The sequence below is a fragment of the Hypomesus transpacificus genome, chromosome 20, assembly GCF_021917145.1.
Source record: "Hypomesus transpacificus isolate Combined female chromosome 20, fHypTra1, whole genome shotgun sequence".
NCBI classification, from domain to species: Eukaryota; Metazoa; Chordata; class Actinopteri; order Osmeriformes; family Osmeridae; genus Hypomesus; species Hypomesus transpacificus.
In genome coordinates this window covers 2,866,042-2,885,335 of record NC_061079.1, presented here as the reverse complement: position 1 = coordinate 2,885,335, position 19,294 = coordinate 2,866,042, and the positions used below count along the sequence as shown (strand labels likewise).

The following is a 19,294-nucleotide window of genomic DNA, read 5'->3' as shown; positions in this document are numbered from 1 at the left end:
GAGTCTCTATCTGCTCTACCTCCATCTCAACCTCCGTCTCTCTCTCCTCTGCTCTCTCCTCCTTCCTGCTCTCCTCTCTGCTGTGCTGCCTGCTCTCCCTCTCCTCCTCCCTCTCAGGACTGGGCTGTCTGGTCATCAATAAGATCTTCTTGTGGAGGATGGCCCCACCTATGCCATAGCTGCGTTGGTTGGCAGTGCCACCCTTGGTGCTGGTGTTGCTGGCCAGAGACGAGGACGAGCCAGACAGGTTCATTTGGGAGTTCTGGGACTTGGGCACGCCGCCCACTGCAGCCAATCGAAGGGCAAGACATGAAGAGGAGAATGAGTAATGTTAGTGCTGTTTGGTTAGATCTTTGGCACTGGACACAAGAAATACACTCCCACACCAGTATACTGGTGTGTGTATGTGTGATGGCATGTCATCAAAAGAAGAAGAGACTGCTAATCATAGCAAGTGTAGCAAATGTGTTAAATGCCAAACCTACTATATTGCTGTTCACACCATATCCAGAGTCCATATCTATTCTGTCTCAAAGTAATTACTCCCATGGCGTAGTGAACATTAACTTGAATGTGAGATAGAACAAAGATGATAAGTTTGTTGTTGAGGCCCGCCTTTACATTAATCCAATTATTAACTGAAAAAAGGCTAAGAGACTAACCCTAACCCTAACCCTAGGTACTGTCTATTCCACTTCCAAATCTTGTTTTATAGCAACAATTGCTTTCTGGTTCTGTTGTGTTTATTTTCTGGTGACGTGAATAAAGTAAATTGAAGTGTCCCACTTCAGCCGATGCAGAATTTGACATTTATAAAATGTACACATCTGTCTACAAGTGGGACATTTCTGTGTCAATGCACATTTATTTTTACACAAAAGAAGGACATCTGACTTCTGGGCTTATCATCAATTCTTGTAATTAATGGTACATTATTACTACCTACTGTCAGCAGTCATGTTTCAGCAGACAAAGTAAATAGTGATTGCTGTTCCGATGCCCCTCACAACAGTCGACCTTTCAAGTCAGTGTAAAACCTCTGTATGTAATTGTAAGCCGTCACAAGTGGCCATTAAGAAAAACGATGTAATAATTAAAGACTCTACATTTTAAAGTCTCAAGAATACACTTTTATGGCTAATATTCTACCCCCATCACGCCTCGCATCGCATCCTCTCTCAAATGAGAAATCTCAAATTTAGTGGCTAACATCTGTATGGTGATGGGTAGCTATCCTGGTGGGAAGCTATGACGACGACAGAGGCGTACCCTTGCGCGGGGAACCCTGAGGCGAGATGGTGGGGCTGGAGTGAAGAGAGGAGACTACAGACATGCTGTCTTCAGTTGCTCTTCCTCTGGTCCAGTCTCCAGGCTCTCTCTCCCTCTCCCCTGCCGGGGCTAAGCTGTTACCCATGGGGGGCTTCTTCACTACCTGAGGGGAGCTGGAATCTGGGGGGAGCGGGGACAACGACAATAGGTGAGTAGAGGAGGGGTGAAGAAAGGTGAGGAAAGAGGAGATAAGGGAAGAGGATATGAGAAGAGAGGAAAGGAGTAGAGAGGCGGGCCGAGCAAAGCACAGGAGAGCAGAAAAGGAGAGGACGGCTGAGAGGACGGCAGATGAGGTGACAGCATGACAGAGTGGCAACCATCAAGTGGAGAGGAGAGGTGGACTCACTCAGCGTGACGGCCAACTCCTTGGCTGTGCTCTTCTTGCGGAGTGGGTTGAGTGTCACCGGGTTTTGGAGAACCTGGGAGACCCGGTTCTGGGCCCGGCTTGATGGCAGTGTCGAGCGAAGTGACACTGGAGACATTTCCGACTTGGTGGACCGCCGCTCACTCAGGTTCTTAGACACTGTAGTCATGGAAACAAGGAAACAATGTATAATTGGTGCTGTAAGATCGATATGAGAACAAGAGACACAGAGATAGAGGGATAGAATAGAGGGAGAAAAGAAATAAGGACAGAGATATTGAATATGACAGAGATGTTAAGAGAGAGGAAGAGAAGCAAAGTGAGAAAGAGATGAAGGGATCGAGAACAGGAGGGCAACCGAAGCTCTGAAAAATACCCATAAACAGAACTGTGTGCATGCGTGGTTGTCTGTCTGTGGGTGCTTGTGTACATGCATGCTGCGCGTGTGTGCACATATGTATGCACGTGTGTGTGCGTGTACTGTCTGTGTGTGTGTGTGCAAATACTCACAAGTACTATAGGAGGGCTCACACTGCATCGACATGGCGAGGTGTTTCTCCTCATCCGTCTCGACCTGCAGGTGACACAGGTACTGCTTGACCTTGCGCGCCATCTGGGCGTCTTCATACAGCTTCTTGGCATTGAGCAGGGAGCTGCGGCGAACACGTTTCTTGTGTGCGCCACCCTGGACATCAAGCATGTTGGAGTTGGTGCTTCCCTGACTCAGAGACCTGAAGGGAGGAAGGGGGGGAGGAGGGAAGGAGAGGGGACAGGAGTGAGAGAGAGAGAGAGAGACTATAAGATGTTCCTGTGCTAGACTGTATCAGTGCAGTAAACCATGCAAGTTAGCAGCGCTCTCTCACTGCTGGGACACCATGCTGACAAACACACGCACAAAAAACAACAACAATATGGTGAACAGGGTTAGATCATGAAAAATGCAATGAACATCAGTATGAGGGGGGGATACACATGCACACACATGCACACTCCAGTCATTCAATGGTGGATTTCAGTACAGGTTGAGGCAGGTTGCTGTGGATGGAAGGGTTAACATCCTGGATCAAAAACAGACATGCAGCATTTGGATGCTAGCACTGATGCCAGGGTAGAGAAGGAAGCATGGCTGGTGATTGGCTGGATTGACAGACCAAGATACTGGGGGGGGGCTGGGGGGGGGGCAGGACTTACCCTAGACTCTTCCACCTCTTCTTCCTGAAAGCGAGAGCCATGGAGCGAGGTTTAAAGAAACACACAAACAGTTAGGACTGAGAGAGACCAGCAGAAGGACCAGCAGTCAGGAGGAGACTCAGGAAGACACACACAGTAAAGAGGAGACTCAGGAAGAGAAAGATAGGCACACTTAGGACTGAGAGATACCGGCAGGAGACACGGGGACCTCTTATCAACAGGGGATGGATGGACACATGTAACAGACATGGTTGCAGACCTGTCGGAGGTACACTGGGCCGATGTTCGCCCTGACTTGGGATCAAAGCCGCCACCTCCAACATCTCAAGCACAAACACTGCCAGCTGCGCCAACAAAAAGCTACTAGCCATTTGTTGGTGCAAGTGGCCTGTATATATACCTGAGGAGTGAGTTTAACCAATCTACGTTGGCTACACACACATATATCACCCTGCATCCATGTGTGTGATTCAGATGGCTGAGCGGTTAGGGAGTCGCGCTATTAATCAGAAGGTTGTTGGTTCGATTCCCGGCTGTGCCAAAATGACGTTGTGTCCTTGGGGCAAGGCACTTCACCCTACTTGCCTCAGGGAGAATGTCCCTGTACTTACTGTAAGTCGCTCTGGATAACAGCGTCTGCTAAATGACTAAATGTAAATGTAACATCAGTCATTATCTATCAATAATCTAATCTTAGTATTTGGAAGGAGTTGGTAGTGGTGAAGGAGGATGTATAGGAGCCAGAGAACACTGTTGCTGAATGACGAGGAGGCTACTAACTGGGTGCAGTGATGCACCGTGAATGTGTTTGTAAAACTGTAGTGACTGTGATTTGATTCCACCAGAGCCTGTCTAAAAGAGAGCCTGTTCACTCCCTATTAAGCCCCATTGTTCCGAATTATGTTGCAGTTACACCAGAGTTCCACTGGGAGTGATAGCGGTCCAGTGCAAAATGAATAGGAGTCTATGGAGCTAAACGGCTACATTGGGCTCTTTCGCCTGAGTGTCATTGAGAAAAAATCTCACATTTGATTGTAGTTTTTGCATGTTCAACATGGATTATATGTTGAAAGTTGATTGAACGAGTACTTATGTCCTTTCGATTTCTTACAGGGTGAGTTGTTGTTGCCCATAACACGCTAGCATTCTGCTAATGACTGCTGATTGGTTAGTGAAGGACTGAGGACTGACCAGAGATCCCGCTTGATGGTATCCAAAGCGGAGCCAGAATGTCAGAGCATTAGCAACATTAGCAATAACATTAGCAAGCCAAAACTCTTTCAAGCATGTGTATTGACAGAGAGAGCCTAACCTGTCAGCTGTGTTGTCGATGCCTCGTGTGAAAAAAGGAAGTGACTAGAGCTTGCCGCAAAGCAGTATCTCTGGTCGTACGATGTGCATGATGTAATTGACATTTTAAAAGGCTTTTTAAGACAAAAAAGTGACTTTAACTCTAACACCCAGCAGTGTGTATTTTGTTTTGCCTCCCCTGTCGAATTCAACATTCAAATTACTGGACAAAAAATTATATCCTGAGAAAAATGGATTTGGAGGGGTATAGCTCCATAGACCTCTATTCATTCTGCACTGGAACGTTAGCGCCCTCATTTGGAACTAGGGTGGAACAGCAACCAATTCAGAACCCGGAAGTTTCCCGAGAGTGGCAGTTCTCCCCATATTAGACATTCTCTGATTCCATTCAGAAAATACGGCCACATTGAAAAGCTCCAAATCAGCCTCCAGGCTTTTGAATAGAATTACGGTAAGGGGGTGAAGAGGACAGGAGGGGTGAAACCAACCTCTGACGGAACATAAGGGCAGGGTCCATGTTGGCGGAGGTCATTCTGACAACATGGCGGATCTCCTTGGCGATCATCCGCAGCTTCTCAAAGTTCACCAAGCCATCCACATGTGAATCATTACCTGGGGGAGTATGAACGCATGTGCACACACACGCATTTGTAGACACACGCACACACAGACACACACACACACACACATCAATATGCTGCTAAACCACTGCAGACAAACTCAAATTGCTTCTTTGCTTAAGTCAGAAAACCCCTGACTGGCTTGGATGGAAACCAGAAGAGGACAGTGGGACAGAGAGGAAGCAAAACAACAAAAAGTGAACAGAGCTATGCTAATCAGGGAACAGGACCCAAGACCTCAGCTGGGAGGAAGTGATAAAACAAGGAAATCCTAAGACATCGGAGCCCTGCTTCTGCTTTGTGAGTGTTAGCACGGGTGCATGTGTGTGTGTGCATGTATTGCTTTGAGTGCACGTGTGTGTATGCATCCTACCTTCGTGGAGGAAGGTGAGGTCCTTCTTGACGACGGGGAAGAGGGGTATGATTGGTGGCTGCATGTTCTGGTTGCTCAGGACGTTGCGGTACTTGGCCATATTCCTGGATGGGTCAAATAGATCCTGCAGATCCCGAAACAGCTTCTCGTACTTACTAGGCAGCTTCTCCCACGAGACACGCAACCGAGCCACCGGGGCCAGGTTTAAACCACTACAAAGGGGAACAAAAAAAAGTGTGAGAAAGACTGCTCAACGAGGTCATCAGAATCAGAATGGGATTTATTCGCCATGAGAGTTTGCACAGACAAGGAATTTACTTTGGCAGGAAGGTGCATACAATAAACATATAGGAACCTAAAATAAAAAAAATGTGGACTATCTATACTAAGGGCACACAGGGTACATAAACCAGCAGTACTAAGTGGAATTAGAATTAAATAAAACGTACAATAAAATCAAATCTAAGTTGTCATAAAATAAAATATAAGTTACCATTGAGGAGGAAGACTCATGTCAGTGATCCCCCCCACCCACACCCTACCTGATGATGGCAAACATGGAGTTGAAGTTCTTGCACTCTCTGCAGTGCAGGGCGATCTTGATGAAGAGTTTGATAATCTTCATCCTCTTCAGAGTGTTGCTCTCCTTCAGGATTTCCGAGGCAACCCAGAAAGTCTCCTGGTTGATCACCTGTTGATGACAACCAGAAGATAATTATATAATTTGTTAAAATGTATTGTGTTCTCATTCCTTTTGATTTTAAATAAATTATGTCAATTTTCGCTTCATCGTATAAATGTGGATATATTGAGGAACAACTTTAAAGTTTTTACTTTTATAGTATAGCAGGTACTGTAAATTGGTGTTGAGATTCTTTAATACAGGAATTGGACTGGAAGTATGGGAGCTGTTTTAAACATATGGCCCAGTTTAAATCTGTGTTTAAACACAAAACTGAACCAAAATGAATGAAACGAGTCATCAGAAATGAATCAAACTCAACAGATATTTATCGAACTCAACCGAACATACGCAAACTGCACAGACATGAATCGAATCCAACCGAACCTCCTCAAATTGCTTGAGCCGTCCGCTGGCAGTGGGCGGGGTCAGCTTGTAGAGGTCGTCGACGTATTCGGTGGACTCGATGTTTCGAAAGAGGTCAAAGTCCCTCATGGCGAGCTGGGCGGCCACCTCCACGGTGCTCAGCTGCAGCAGGGAGATCTGGCTCTCTCTCAGGAGCTCCTGGGCGTCCTCGTCTGAGCACAGCGTCTCTGTCTCCATGTTGTTTTTGAGGTAGTACCTGGAGGGGAAGGTCAGAGGTCATCAAAGAGAGACAGAGACAGAGAAGGAGAGAGAGAGAGCGCCTCTGTCTCGATACCGTTTTGCTGCGGACGTCGAGGATGAGAGCAGAGGATGGAAGTGTCGTTGGTTGGAGGGAGAGATAGAGAGGGAAAGAGAGAGAAAAGAGAGGGGCAGAGGGAGGGAGGCAGGGAGGGATAGAGTGAAAGAGACTGACACAGAAAGAGAAATAGAGAGCATGGGAAGGACTGAGATGGAGACAGAAGTCCAAAGTTTGATGATTCTTTCTTTCACTCACCCCCCACAACCCCACCCCTCCACCCTCCGTCTATCCCCTTTGTCTCTACCCCTTCTGTCTCCCTCTCTTACTTCTATGTCTCTAGCTTGCTGCATGTCTCTCTCTGTCCCTTTGAGTGGGGCAGGAAAGTAGGGTACAGGGTATTACAGCACCACCTGTCTGCCAACAGAGACTATGGGCCAGGGGACTGACAGAGTTGGCAGGCGTATAGTCTGGACGCTCAAAATACAATTGAGGATTGAGGGATAGAGGCTAGGAGTTTGAGATTGTGGGATTGTAGGCCAGAGGTTGGACGTCTGGGGGGGGCTAAGGAAGAGGGATGAATAATTCCAGACGCGCTAGTAGTTTAGAGAAGCCCTCAGAGACAAAATACCCAGAATAAAATATTCATAGTAACCTAGATGGGATGCGATAGACAGAGGCGAGTTAAAGAGAAGAGGGAAAGCAGGATGGCTGGCCCACCTGCCGTTCAGCTGAATGCGGTCGGCTAGCTTGGACAACTGGTCGGGTAGACGTCTCTGTTTGATGACGCCCTCTGGGCTGACGCTGACCTCGCACAGCGAGAACGTCTCGGGCGCCGCCAGCAGGCCAAACTCGTTGGCTACGTGGCTGACCACGTCCTTGGCTGTGGTGTCCTTGCTGATGATGATGTAACAGCTCTGCTGGTCCGCCTTGAACACACGAATCACCTGGTCGGGCGTGTCTGGAGACAAACAACAACAATCAAAAAGAAAGACAGGAGGGTATGGGTGGAGGGTCTCCCACTCCTGGAGGACATGCGATGAAGGAATCATTAACTACACGCTTGTGAGAACACAACCACGAGCCATGAACCACACACACCCAAAGGCAGCATCGAGCGTTAACAGTGAAGCTATTATATCCCTCTGTGTGTGTGTGTGTCTGTTGAGGGAACAACCGGCATTGCCTCTAACAACTGAAGGAAACAACGCAACGTAAAGAGGGGATGATGAAAAAGAGTGGATGAGAGGGAGAGAAGGAAAGAGGCAGTGAAGGAAACAGAGGAGAGAAGGAGGGAGAGAAGGAAGGAAAGGGTGACTGAGAAAGAATGAGTAAAGAAGAGAAGGAAGGAGGAGGGGAACAAAAGAGGGATGATGCAGGGAGATAAAGACAAAGGCAAGAAATGCATGATGAATAAAGAAACCGGTCAATTTGACAGATGACTTTTACCGACCCACACTGGTCCATAAGCCCTAAGGAGACAGCATCAGTCAGACATGCTCAATGGAGTGTGGAGCAGAGACAGAGTGATGGGGGGGAAGCTGTGTGATCTGTAGAGAACACTGAGAGGGTGCTGAAGTCATCTTAACTAGCATCTTCAACACACCACAAAAACAGGCCAACCACAATGAACCCCAGGTCAAATAGATTTGTGTGTGTGTACGCCTGCCTAATGTACACTGCGACTAATCATTCCATCTTCCTTTCAGGATAAGCAGTGTTATTAGCTGTGATTGCTGCTGAGGCATGAACCGATATCAACCATTGCTACTACCCAGCCTTCAGCCTGTGACAGCTTTGTTTATCTCATGTTAACATCTAGATAACTCCTCCAGACTTGCCCAGCTACCTGGGCACAGATGAACAACAGGCCATTTATTTACTGCCTGGGCAATGGAAGACATTTATCCTGGTAGGAAAATGGGGGAGAAGAAATAATGAAGATGGAAAAAGGGAGAAAAAGAGGAGAAAGAGAGAGAGAAAGAAATGAGAGTCACACAGAGAGAGAACAACTCATTCTAGCTAGAAAATGTGTTTTCTTCCAGTGATGGGATTTTTGCTGTTGATGCAGCACTCATAAACCTCACTCCTCTCTGAGCTCACGGAGCAGATGAACGTAAATAACCGTGGCGGAGGTGGCTGGAGGGCGGGGTGTGGCACAGTCCGGCTTGTATGAAGCGCAGGAGGTGGGGAGCGGAGGGGGGAAGAGCTGAGCCAGCGAAGGCACTAAACCCTCAAACGGTTGTTGTAACAGTTTCAAGTGAAACATCTATACACATGCACACTGTGTTCTGGACTCCACAAACCTCTGTGATGTCATCTGCGGCATTAGCCAATGGAAACTGACTTTAATTTGGTCCCAGCGCTCCATATGTGGGCATGGGGCTGGATGGGTTCAGGGAAGTGTCTAGAATAAACACCGTTTTTGGATCGAGAATCGAGAATAAGCCACCACCCAGAGTAACTGGAAGCACTAACCCAAAACACACTCGTGTAGATGAGAGGAGATGAGGGGAGAGGAGAGGAGGGGGGGAAGAGAGGAGAGAGGACACTTAGGGTGACATTACTGAGGTCTGATGTAAAATAAATAAACACACAAATTAGACTGGAAGAAAAACCACAGTATACTTACAGTATAGTCCCAGTGCTACAGAGGAAGGGAGAAAGAGAGATGGAAAGAGGGAGGGAAAGAAAGGAAGAAAAGATGAAGGGAAAAAGAGAAGGGAAAAGGGGAAAGACAGAGAACAGTGTTTTGAAAATGAAGTACTGTAAAGCTGAGGAAGATTTTTTCCTCCATGATGTCAAGGGAAAGAACAGGATGTGCTGCTTTTAGACTAATGGATAATGTAATATTGCACATATTTTCGTCCTATTTCCCCTAAATAAATAAAGATAGCCTACTTAAAGACACCTTGCACTCATAAATTATGTTCTAAATGCTGCCAATTAATAATTGACGTAACAACTTACTGTAAATGGTCAGTAGCCTAGCCTATCGATTAAGGTGGGCCACTCGAAATCATTTGATAGGCTAAGCATTCTGTAGCAAATAATAAAAATATACCAACTATTTATTAATTAAAACTACTTCAGCATACTAATGCACCTAAAATACAAACGTTCCATCTTCTTGTGAGTAGGCCTACTAAATGTAATGTAACGTGAGCAAGGGCAGCAATCGCTATCGAATCGACGTGCAATTTCGCTAGCAGGGGAAGAATTGCCTACAACAACAAAAATCACCAGTTAACTTAATTTAAATTAGCAAGAACTATAGATTAATACAATAACAGGCTTAAATGAACTGACAACATAAGTTGTACGACTAAGTTCTCAAGGACGCACACACGCAATCTCAACTGGGCTGTGAAGCGCGTGTGCGTGCTATCCTCCGATATGCTTCGAACAATCACTGCTGATAGACGGCCTAAAATGTTGTACAGCCCTATGTCTGATACCGTGGCGGCAGAAATGCAGCTGTGGCGGGCCGCCACGGAAAAATCAACATAGGGGAAACACTGGGATTGTGTGTGTGCCCATGTGTGTGCACGGAAACCTGTGCGTGACTGAGCCTGTGTGTGTGTGTGTGTGTGTGTGGTACTGACCAGCAGGGTTAGAGAAGTCGAGCACGCTGGTGGCAGGTTGCAGGAGGTCTGGACTGCTGGATGACAGGCTGCCAGGGATGGGCATAATGGCCACGCTGTGACGACACTGTTTGGTTCCCACCACACTGTCATCCTGGGACTGGCACACTCCCCCCTCACTGGGGGGTGATGGAGGGTGGAGAGAGAAGAAAGAGAGGGGGGACAGAGAGAGGGAGGGATGGGGAAGAGGGATAGGAAAGAGAAAAAGGAAGGAGGGGAGGGAAGCAGGGATGAAGAGGGAGGAAAGAAGATGGTAGAGAGGGGGAGGAGTGGGGGGGGGGGTGAGAGAGGGGAGAGAGTGGGAGGAGGGGGAGAAATGAAGTAGGAGGGGGGGGGGGGTAGGGTAGAGAGAGAGAGAGAAAGAGAAGAGAGGAATGGAGAGAGAGGAATAAGAGGGAGAAGGGGAAGAGATGGTAAAGCGAGATGGAGGTAGAGGAATTGGGGAAAGAGAGAGAAGAATTTAGATGAACGTCAACTTGTGATACAACCCAATTTCCTCCCATCTGTAGCACAGGAGTGATGGGAGCACATTCACATGTAACACCATGTCTGGGCCACATAGTACACAGGAAGTAAAGGTCACATGGTCTAATGAAGCTGGTGCTCAGGATGAACTGAATCACAATGAGTCCAAGAATGATTACACAGCATCACAGTACACGCACGCACGCGCAAACACACACACATGCACACACACACATGCACATAAACACCAACACAAAATGGACAAAGGCAGGAGAGAAAGAGAGCTTGAATAGACAGTCAATGGCTGACATTTTAACTAAGATAGCGCAGACTCAGGAGACTGGGTAAAAGTGGCATACGAGAAAGACTCTAGAGTTAGGTTAGATTACCTAGCACTGAGGGACTAAAGGCATGAAGATGAACGACACAATGATGAAGAAACACAAATGGCTCCTTACCGAAAAAGTCCCCTGAATTCGACAGAGAGACAGGGACAGACAGAGAGACCAACAGAGGGACAGACAGAGACAGAGGGACAGAAAGACAGATGGACAGATGAAAGATAGACACACAGAGAGACAAACACAGGGAGAAAGACAGACACAAATACAGACATAGAAACAGACAGGAAGACAGAGAGACAGACAGGCCAGCAGCGAGACAGACAGGGACAAGAGAAGAGACTGTGAATAGTAAGCTACACAGAAGCAGTGCTTGAGATAAATAATGGCACTTCAGTGCCCTATAACAAGAGAACACAGACAAAGACACACACACACACATTAGGAACACACACCCAACTCATTAGAGCACATACATTTCCACAGCAGTGTCTTTAGCCAGTAGCAGGTTTGAGGAGGGTAGAGGTGAGTGTGGAGGGGGAGAGGGGAGGTTAGTGGTGAGCGTGGAAAAGGAGAGTGGAGATTAGTGGTGTGTGGAGGGGGAGGGTGGAGGTTAGTGGTGAGGGTGGAGAAGAAGGGTGGAGGTTTAGGCAGTAGAAAGTTTGCGGAGGAGAGTGGAGGTTAGTGGTGAGTGTGGAGGAAGGGGGTTTTCTTCACTTAAATGGTTATATTAAACCACTCGACACCCCCCCCCCACCCTCACATGGGTGCCTACCTGAAGGGCTTGGGGGGCAGTATACTGAAGCGGGTCTTCTCAAGCATCTTCCTGATCTTGTTCCTGCCCCCAGACACGGTGTTGGCCTTCATCTTCTTGGTAGCCTTGTGGTCGGTGGGGAACTCCATGTCACCGGGGAGATCAGGGATGGAGAAACGGTTCCCCTTCCTCTCCTGAATCTTGGGGATGTGTGGACCTCCATTCTTCTTTTCCTGAACAAGCCTGCTGAGAAGCTCCTTGAAGACTGGGGAGGAGAAGGTGGGAGGGAGGAAGGGAAGGGAGGAGGTGAACAGAAGGAGAGAGAAGAAGAATGGGGATAGGAGGAGGAGAATAGGGGAAAAAGCGGAGGGGAGGGTAAGGTCAGAGTAGGAGCAAGGGAGGGTGAAGAGAAAAGAAAAGATAGAGGTTAGGAAATTAAAGTGGGAGAGGAAGAAGAAAGTAAAGGGGTAGGGAGAAGGAGGTGAGGGTAGGGTATGAGAGGAGGAAGGAAGGAAGGAAGGGAGGGGGGAGGAGGAGGAATCAGAACATGAGGAGTAGAGTAAAGGCCATCTCAACCTATACAACCTGGACCCCCACCAGACTACCACCAAGAGGAGTTTCCGCTCACCAAAGATGTTGGTCTTGACAGTGAGGGAAAGGTGTGTGTTGTTCCTCAGGATGTCCACAGCTTTGGTGTAGGAGATGTTCTCAAAGTTCTGGCCGTTAATCTCCATGATCTAACATAGATGGGCAACTGGTAATAAGTAACATAATCTGAACCACAACACAGACAGAACATTCACAAATAACTAACATGCACTATTTTTTATGTTGCTGTGGTATAAAGCTCCTGCTAAATGAATAAATGTCAAATGTTTCTATTCCATATAATAGGTACTGCTGGAGCTGCTTCCCCCACGACCTGACTACGGATAAACGGTTGACGATGGATGGATGGAGGTACGGTAGACAGGATCCGCATACACAGTAAAAATGTTTATGCCATATTTTTGGTGTCGCAATGCGAATGTGTGAATATTCCGTGATTCCGCAGGAAGGGGAGTGGATACAGGTTAGGAGGGGGCATTGGACAAGGAAAAAGAGAATGTCCGGAAGGAAAAACATTAAAAAGAGGGAAGGGTATCACTGTGGGGATGAAAAAAAACTGCGGAGTATAAGTCATTTTTCCAAAACTCAGCCGGCCAGTTTCACACAGAGCTGCCAATCTACAGCTTCCCAAGAGCAGAAACTTGTGCCACAAGTTCATAGTGTGTTGGGCGTCTCCCGTAAACGCAACACGCAACACGTTTCCACTGGAAGGCGGCAAGGCAATGCCGCCTAATATATTAAAGTGGAATATTACATACTACTAACCAATGACATTCAATGAATGTCTTGTTTTCAAGAAGACACTTATATATTTTTATGTTTGTTATGTGGAAAGAATATATAAATGCTTTGCCGGATATGAGGTTTTATGTTTTCTTTGGGGGTGCTAGGCTTAATTCCATTTTATTTTGTGACAGCTTCTGTTAGCAAGACTGTTCTTTATAACGTCATTGCTCATATATTCTGACAGAAAATGTTACTTAATATATGCATTTACAGAAAATGTTAAACAGACAGGAAATTGATGATCAACCTCTAGACTAGCCAGACAGAAGATTTATTTCCGATGTTTTTGGTTTACTGTCAAAGGTCAAGTGGTAAAATACAGAAACTACGGTTTAAAAATAAGGAATAGAAAACCACAGTGAAACTACAACCATCTGACTGGCCTTGATTGCATATTAGATGACCTGCAGAGTATGAGCTGCAACCATCAGGCAAGACCGAGTGCATTTGATTTCAATTGGATTTCAGTTCAGACTAATGCTGGAATAACCGTTACTGTCTTCATCACTATTATCATCATCTCATCGTCACCTGGTCCCCCCGTTTGAGGCCGGCTTCGGCAGCCTTGCTGCCCTCCTCCACGGCCTCCACGAAGATGCCGAAGCCCCTCTCACTGCCGCCCTGCAGGCTGAAGAGCAGCGGGGACTCCCTGGAGGGCTTCTGCAGCGTCACCTGCCTCCACTTGGCCTTGGCCGCGCACGCAATGTTGAGCAGACGCAGGTGGCCCTTCATCTTCTGGTGGGCGGTGCGGGTGGGGGGGACCGAAAGGAACAGTGTTACTTTTTAGAAAGGCCAGCAGAAGATCAAAAGTGCATATTTCGTATTTCGGTGGTCAGAGTCAAGGAACTTGGTGCAAAGTATTTTGATGGCAATGAGGAAGGTCGAAAGGTTTTACTGTCGCTTCCAGAAGCTTCTCGAAGTCTTCTAGGAAACGAGTCATGGCCGGATCGCCCTCAAAGTCGTTGAAGTGGTTGTTCACCCACAACAGCACTATTCTGGTCACCTGCACACAAGAACATACACTGTGGCTATAACACACAGTACCGTTATAACTCATACGCTGTCTCAGAAATACACCCGACCTCCTATAGTCATACAAGTTATGCACGCACATATTTAGATTTGAATTACTCTATTTAAATATCTACAGTATATATCGATATTTAGGGATAGGTGTTGTTCTGCTCTGCTCCAAGCAGATGTTACAATTTAAAAAAAAGTGTGAAGCATCACAGATACACAACACTTAAAACACCCTTTCACACTCTTAATTCTGTCTGCCTCTATCTCATTCTCTCTCAGTCTAATTTCAATCAATCTTTCCCTTTCTCCTTCATTTTCTTTTTCTCTTCCACCCTTCACGTCTTTCTCTGTCCCTCAGAAAAATAGAAGGGCCACATGACAGATTAAAAGCCAAATGATGTCTCTGTGACAACGATCGACTGCATAAAATGAATGTGCAGCAGCACCCTTTATGGCGTACGGGAGGATTTGTGGAAAACAAATCCCTCTAACAACACACACAGCTGAGCTAGCAAAACAAGTATTGATCACAGTTCAGACAGTGAGGCGCACACTCCTCCATACATAATAAACAGACTCACATTCTATAGGCAGGCGCACACACACACGCACATGCTTGCAAACACATACGCACGAGACAACTAACCGTGTCTCGGAGGCTGTCCACCTTGAACCACTCCAGCAGCTTCTTGCCCACCTCCATGGGGTTGGACAGGAAGGTGCGGTAGGTCAACAGGAAGTCCTCGATGTAGGTGGGGTCCACCACCGATGGCTCCTCCACCAGGTGCATGATCAGCCTCTCCGGGGTGCCCTGCATCACACACAAACACACATACAGGCATACAAACACTTAAAGGCAGGGTAGGCAGCTTAAAGGCAGGGTAGGCAAGTTCTGCAAACCTAGCAATGTTGGCTTGTGTTCCAAAGGATTCAAACCAACATTTCCTACCCCTCTCTTAAAAGCCACTTCTCCAAAACACATGAACTGACTACTTCTGGGAGGTAGGAATACAGACAGACAAGTATCCCGTCCCATTATTGCATTTGGTCTGAATGCCATCCAATCATTAGTGCAGGTCCAACCTTAATGATTGGTCGTGTTTATTAGTGTCCAGCAATGCCCACAGATATCGGATTGATTTCATTTTACTGCCAAATATTTAGGTTTATTGGTTCCTATCAGGATGTGAAGTTTATTTCAGAAAATATTACAAAAAGTGCTTCTCAAAAACATGATCTAACCTGCCTTTAACGCAGCTGATCAAAGTGATACCATCACCAAGCAAACATGCCTGACCACCAAAGGCTACTTCTGGTCATCAAAATTGTGTGTGAGTTTGTGTCTCCGCATGTGTGTCAAGACCCAGAAAATAACTTTTTCCCTTTTCTGCGCATATATGTGCTGGACAGTCACATGACCACCACAGAGGCTGCTAAAGGGAAACAGGGCGTTTCAGGGAATAGAAACTGAGAGCAGGGCAGTTTTCAAATTAGTTGGACATCCCCCTTCGCTACCCAGATCTCCTGTGCGTGGTGTGTGTGTGGGTGGGGGAGCATACAGTTCCCTAAGGATATAGAGCCTGGAAGGGGCAGTCAAGTCCATTAACTGATCAATAACTCTGTATTATGGGGTCTGGACTCACATCAAAGTGTACAGCATGGTACAGAACACTAGAATCACTTAGCGTATCATTGAGTATCACAGACTACAGTGCAGTGGAGAACACTGAAATAATGTGCAGTATAGTACAGTACTGGTATACAAGGCCAACAATGCTGTAAAATAGAGTTCAATCAGCAAAGGGCTTCACTATACTTCATTGAAAAGGAGGAGTGAAATAAAAACATCTAGTGACCAAGTGGGAAATCTTAACACAATTACAATAATAATATGTTTGTTAGGAGACGCTTTAATCTAAAGCAAAGTACACCGTGGAGATGTTATACCTGCAACCTCTTTATCTGCAGTTAATGCTCAGTGACTAGCTGCACAACCTCTAGAATCTTTGGTTTAGGGACACAGAACTGGGGGCTGAGGGGAGACTGGGGTTGGGGGGGGGGCATGCTCTGACCTTGATGACGATGTGACCCTTCCTGGTCCCACTGCGGTCCAGCTCACGGTGCTCCTTCACCATGACGATCTCACCCTCCTCCTCCTCCTTGTGCGTGTTCTTCTCCACGTGGTTGAGGATCCGCCAGTAGTCATCCTGGGCAATGCACACAAACTGGCCCAGGAGAACATGAGGAACCCGCGTAAACTTGTGGTACAGAAGAATGTTACAGCCCACCAGGGTGGGGTATTCAAAGAGGAGAACAGAGGAGTGGTCGCTGGAGGAGCAGGAGAAGGAGGAAAGAGGCATGGAGGGAAAAACAAGGGCAGAATGGAGGAATGGAACAGGAGAGGGGAGGGAGGAAAAAGGAGAAAAGGTCGGAGGGGCGAGAGGAGGAGGGAGGACAGAAACAAGGGAGGAGAAGAGGGAGGGATAGAGGGAGGGGGGGGGGAGAGAGTAAGGAGGGATGAAGAGAGGAGAGGAGGGAGGGATGGAAAGCTGCCACTTCTACATCGATAAGTAAGCCAGCAGGCAAACTTGCGTCGTAGAACTAGTAAAACCAACTCTACAAACGAGTTACTCTTGAACGGTGTCCTCCCTCAAAATATTAACCAAAAGTCCATGAAGCAGGACACTTGGGAGGCTCGATAGCTTTAGGTCCAGAAACAGCCACAACTGGAAGTGTGGGGCTCCACAGGGTAGTATTCTAGGTCCACATACAGTTCCAGTCAACATTCCTTGTACTTCGTTTTCGCTCACAGATGGGTGACTGCCGCTCCCTCACACCGTACGCTCGGCCCGTTGGCCTCCGCCTCATTGAGTTGCACCTCAACCTCTGGAAGTTCTAATAGGAAGTGATGCAGAGCCGAGGAGGAAGTGGTCGGGGACTGGGCATTAACAGTCACGAGGTAGGGGTTGAAACTACAAAGTAGAAGAGTCTCAGACTGCTGCTGTACTGTTGTCTCTATTTTAGACACTCTTCCTCTTCTTTAGTCCACGCTTTCACTTATAGCATATTATCATTAGTCAGGCCTAGTGGTTTTCTGTCTTTACAGTCAGCTACGCTAGGCCTAGCACTAACAAGACTGCGTATCACAGGGATTAGGGATTTATCTCACAACAAAAGTAGTGATAAAAGAGGAGAGGGAAGAGGAGGAGAAGACAAGAACAGACAGGAGGAGCAAGAAGAGATGGCCGGACGAGAAAGAGAGGAGCTGATCTCACCTGGCAGTCGTCTCCCTTGCTGCAGACCGCTCCACTCATGTACTGTTTTGCCAGGGAGGGAGAGATACCAAAACTGTTTCCCATACAGAGGGTCTCCACCCTGCCGTCCTCATGGCTGATCTCCACCGCCCCGTTCAGGATCACATACCACAGGTCCAGCTGCAGGCGCACAGGGATGACATCAGCAGTGGCAAACACCAAAGGGGTAGATGATTTACTATGAATCCCTCTCCTCTCATCCCTCTCTCCTCCAGTCTTGTGTCATTTCAGTGTCAAGACTGAAAGATTCTTTCTCTCCGACCTTCACACCCATCCTCTACTCCCAGCCTGCATGTCCATCACACACAGGCAAGCATGCAGACACAAGTACGTACGTATAGACGTCTTTCTGCACATATGCTTGTGTATTCCAGAGATGTTAAATGCGACTCAAGTACGAGTCTTTAACTCGAGTCCCCATCTCTGGTGTATTACACTTCGTCCTATTGATGTAGATTGCCACAAACGGAACACTTCCACAGGTGTTAGGAAGTGTTCCGTCCATGCAATGTAATTTAGTAGCTTGTCAAGGGGTTGCCTGTCTCAGAGAGCCATTAAAAATGTCCCTTTTTTCATCTTTTTAACTTAATTAATTAGTTCTGAGGTTAAGTACATGATTAACTACACTCTGTTGCAGTAGGTTTCCTTTGGGGTGTTTGTATTAAGTCCATACCATGTATGTGTAACGTGCCAACCATCCATCCATCCATCCACCCACTCCTCTTCCATTCATCCACCCACCCACTCCTCTTCCATCCATCCCTCTTGTCTACCCCTTCTCTCCCCCTCCCTCCCTCCCTCCCTCCCTCCCTCCCTCCCTCCCTCCCTCCCTCCCTCCCTCCCTCCCTCCCTCCCTCCCTCCCTCCCTCCATACCTCCTGTTTGTTGTGGAGGATGAGAGTGTGGGCGTGTTCCACCACCTCAAACACCATGACGCTGCACAGCTCACTTCGCACAGACATGGTCATGTTTGCAAATGCAGGCAGCTGGTGCATGAACTCCAGCAGTTGCTCTGAGGGTGAGACGGAAGAGGGAAGGAAAAGAGGGATGGAGGGAGGGAGAGGAAAGTGAGAATAATGGAGGGAGAGAAGGAGAAGGGAGGGATGGAAGAATATGGATTAGAGAAAAGAAGGGATGGAAGGATATGAAGCGAGGGAAAGAGGAAGACAAGAAAATGTTTATAGTAAGGACAGGCAAAATAACTAAGGTGTGTGTAAGAAATATTTATCTTTACCTAGCATTAAAGTCAGTCGGTAAAGAAGTGTGCATTACCTATGTCGTCATCGGTGCGATCTGCAGGGTCCTTCTCCAGACACTCTCTGACCAGGTCTCTCCCTAGGAGGGCAGCAGACGCCTGCTCAATATCTTCATCCTCCTCCTCCTCTTCCTCAGAGTCCACTGCCGCCTCTGGCAGGCCAGACAGGTCCACGTCCCCCAGCTCACTCTCTGTGGCCTTGGGGGAGGGAGAGGGAGAGAGAAAGAAGGGAAAGGGGGAGAGGAGAGAGGAGAGGAGTAAAGGGGTAAGGATTAGAGGGAGGAGGGATGAAAGGGGAATAGAGAGGAGAGGGGAGGAAGGATGGAGGGGTGTGGGAGGAGTGGGGTGAAGAAAGGGTAAGAGGAGAGTGAAAAGGAAGAACCATGGAGAAGGAGGGAGGATTGGAAGGCAGGGAGAAAAAACAGATGCACAGATTATTGTTCCGAACAGATGGCATCTAGAGATGGGTGAGAGAAAGGACCTCCAACAACTAACATTGTAGATATTCTCTCTCCTTCTCTTGGAAAAACTGAGCACTGAGCCCAGATAAGGTCTCAAATATACACACCTTCC

The 19,294-nt window shown here is 47.3% G+C and overlaps 1 protein-coding gene across 5 annotated transcripts in view; it reads right to left on the bottom strand.

Annotated features, from left to right (window-relative positions):
* rapgef6 (Rap guanine nucleotide exchange factor (GEF) 6) overlaps window positions 1-19,294 on the bottom strand; it is a 78,720-nt gene that overhangs the window by 8,036 nt on the left and 51,390 nt on the right. For 3 of the 5 annotated variants that reach the window (XM_047043345.1, XM_047043349.1, XM_047043350.1), the window contains 21 exons: window positions 18,739-18,919; window positions 18,342-18,478; window positions 17,429-17,587; window positions 16,226-16,378; window positions 14,800-14,964; window positions 14,026-14,133; window positions 13,662-13,865; window positions 12,364-12,472; window positions 11,757-12,000; window positions 10,137-10,294; window positions 9,164-9,178; window positions 7,252-7,492; window positions 6,258-6,492; window positions 5,731-5,879; window positions 5,189-5,400; window positions 4,684-4,807; window positions 2,885-2,908; window positions 2,204-2,424; window positions 1,676-1,852; window positions 1,270-1,449; window positions 169-285 (listed from right to left, as the gene is read on the bottom strand). In XM_047043345.1, coding sequence (XP_046899301.1) covers window positions 169-285; window positions 1,270-1,449; window positions 1,676-1,852; window positions 2,204-2,424; window positions 2,885-2,908; window positions 4,684-4,807; window positions 5,189-5,400; window positions 5,731-5,879; window positions 6,258-6,492; window positions 7,252-7,492; window positions 9,164-9,178; window positions 10,137-10,294; window positions 11,757-12,000; window positions 12,364-12,472; window positions 13,662-13,865; window positions 14,026-14,133; window positions 14,800-14,964; window positions 16,226-16,378; window positions 17,429-17,587; window positions 18,342-18,478; window positions 18,739-18,919 — 3,313 coding nt within the window. The remainder of the gene's footprint in view (window positions 1-168; window positions 286-1,269; window positions 1,450-1,675; window positions 1,853-2,203; window positions 2,425-2,884; window positions 2,909-4,683; window positions 4,808-5,188; window positions 5,401-5,730; window positions 5,880-6,257; window positions 6,493-7,251; window positions 7,493-9,163; window positions 9,179-10,136; window positions 10,295-11,756; window positions 12,001-12,363; window positions 12,473-13,661; window positions 13,866-14,025; window positions 14,134-14,799; window positions 14,965-16,225; window positions 16,379-17,428; window positions 17,588-18,341; window positions 18,479-18,738; window positions 18,920-19,294) is intronic. The other 2 variants (XM_047043348.1, XM_047043346.1) reach the window with 2 other exon arrangements.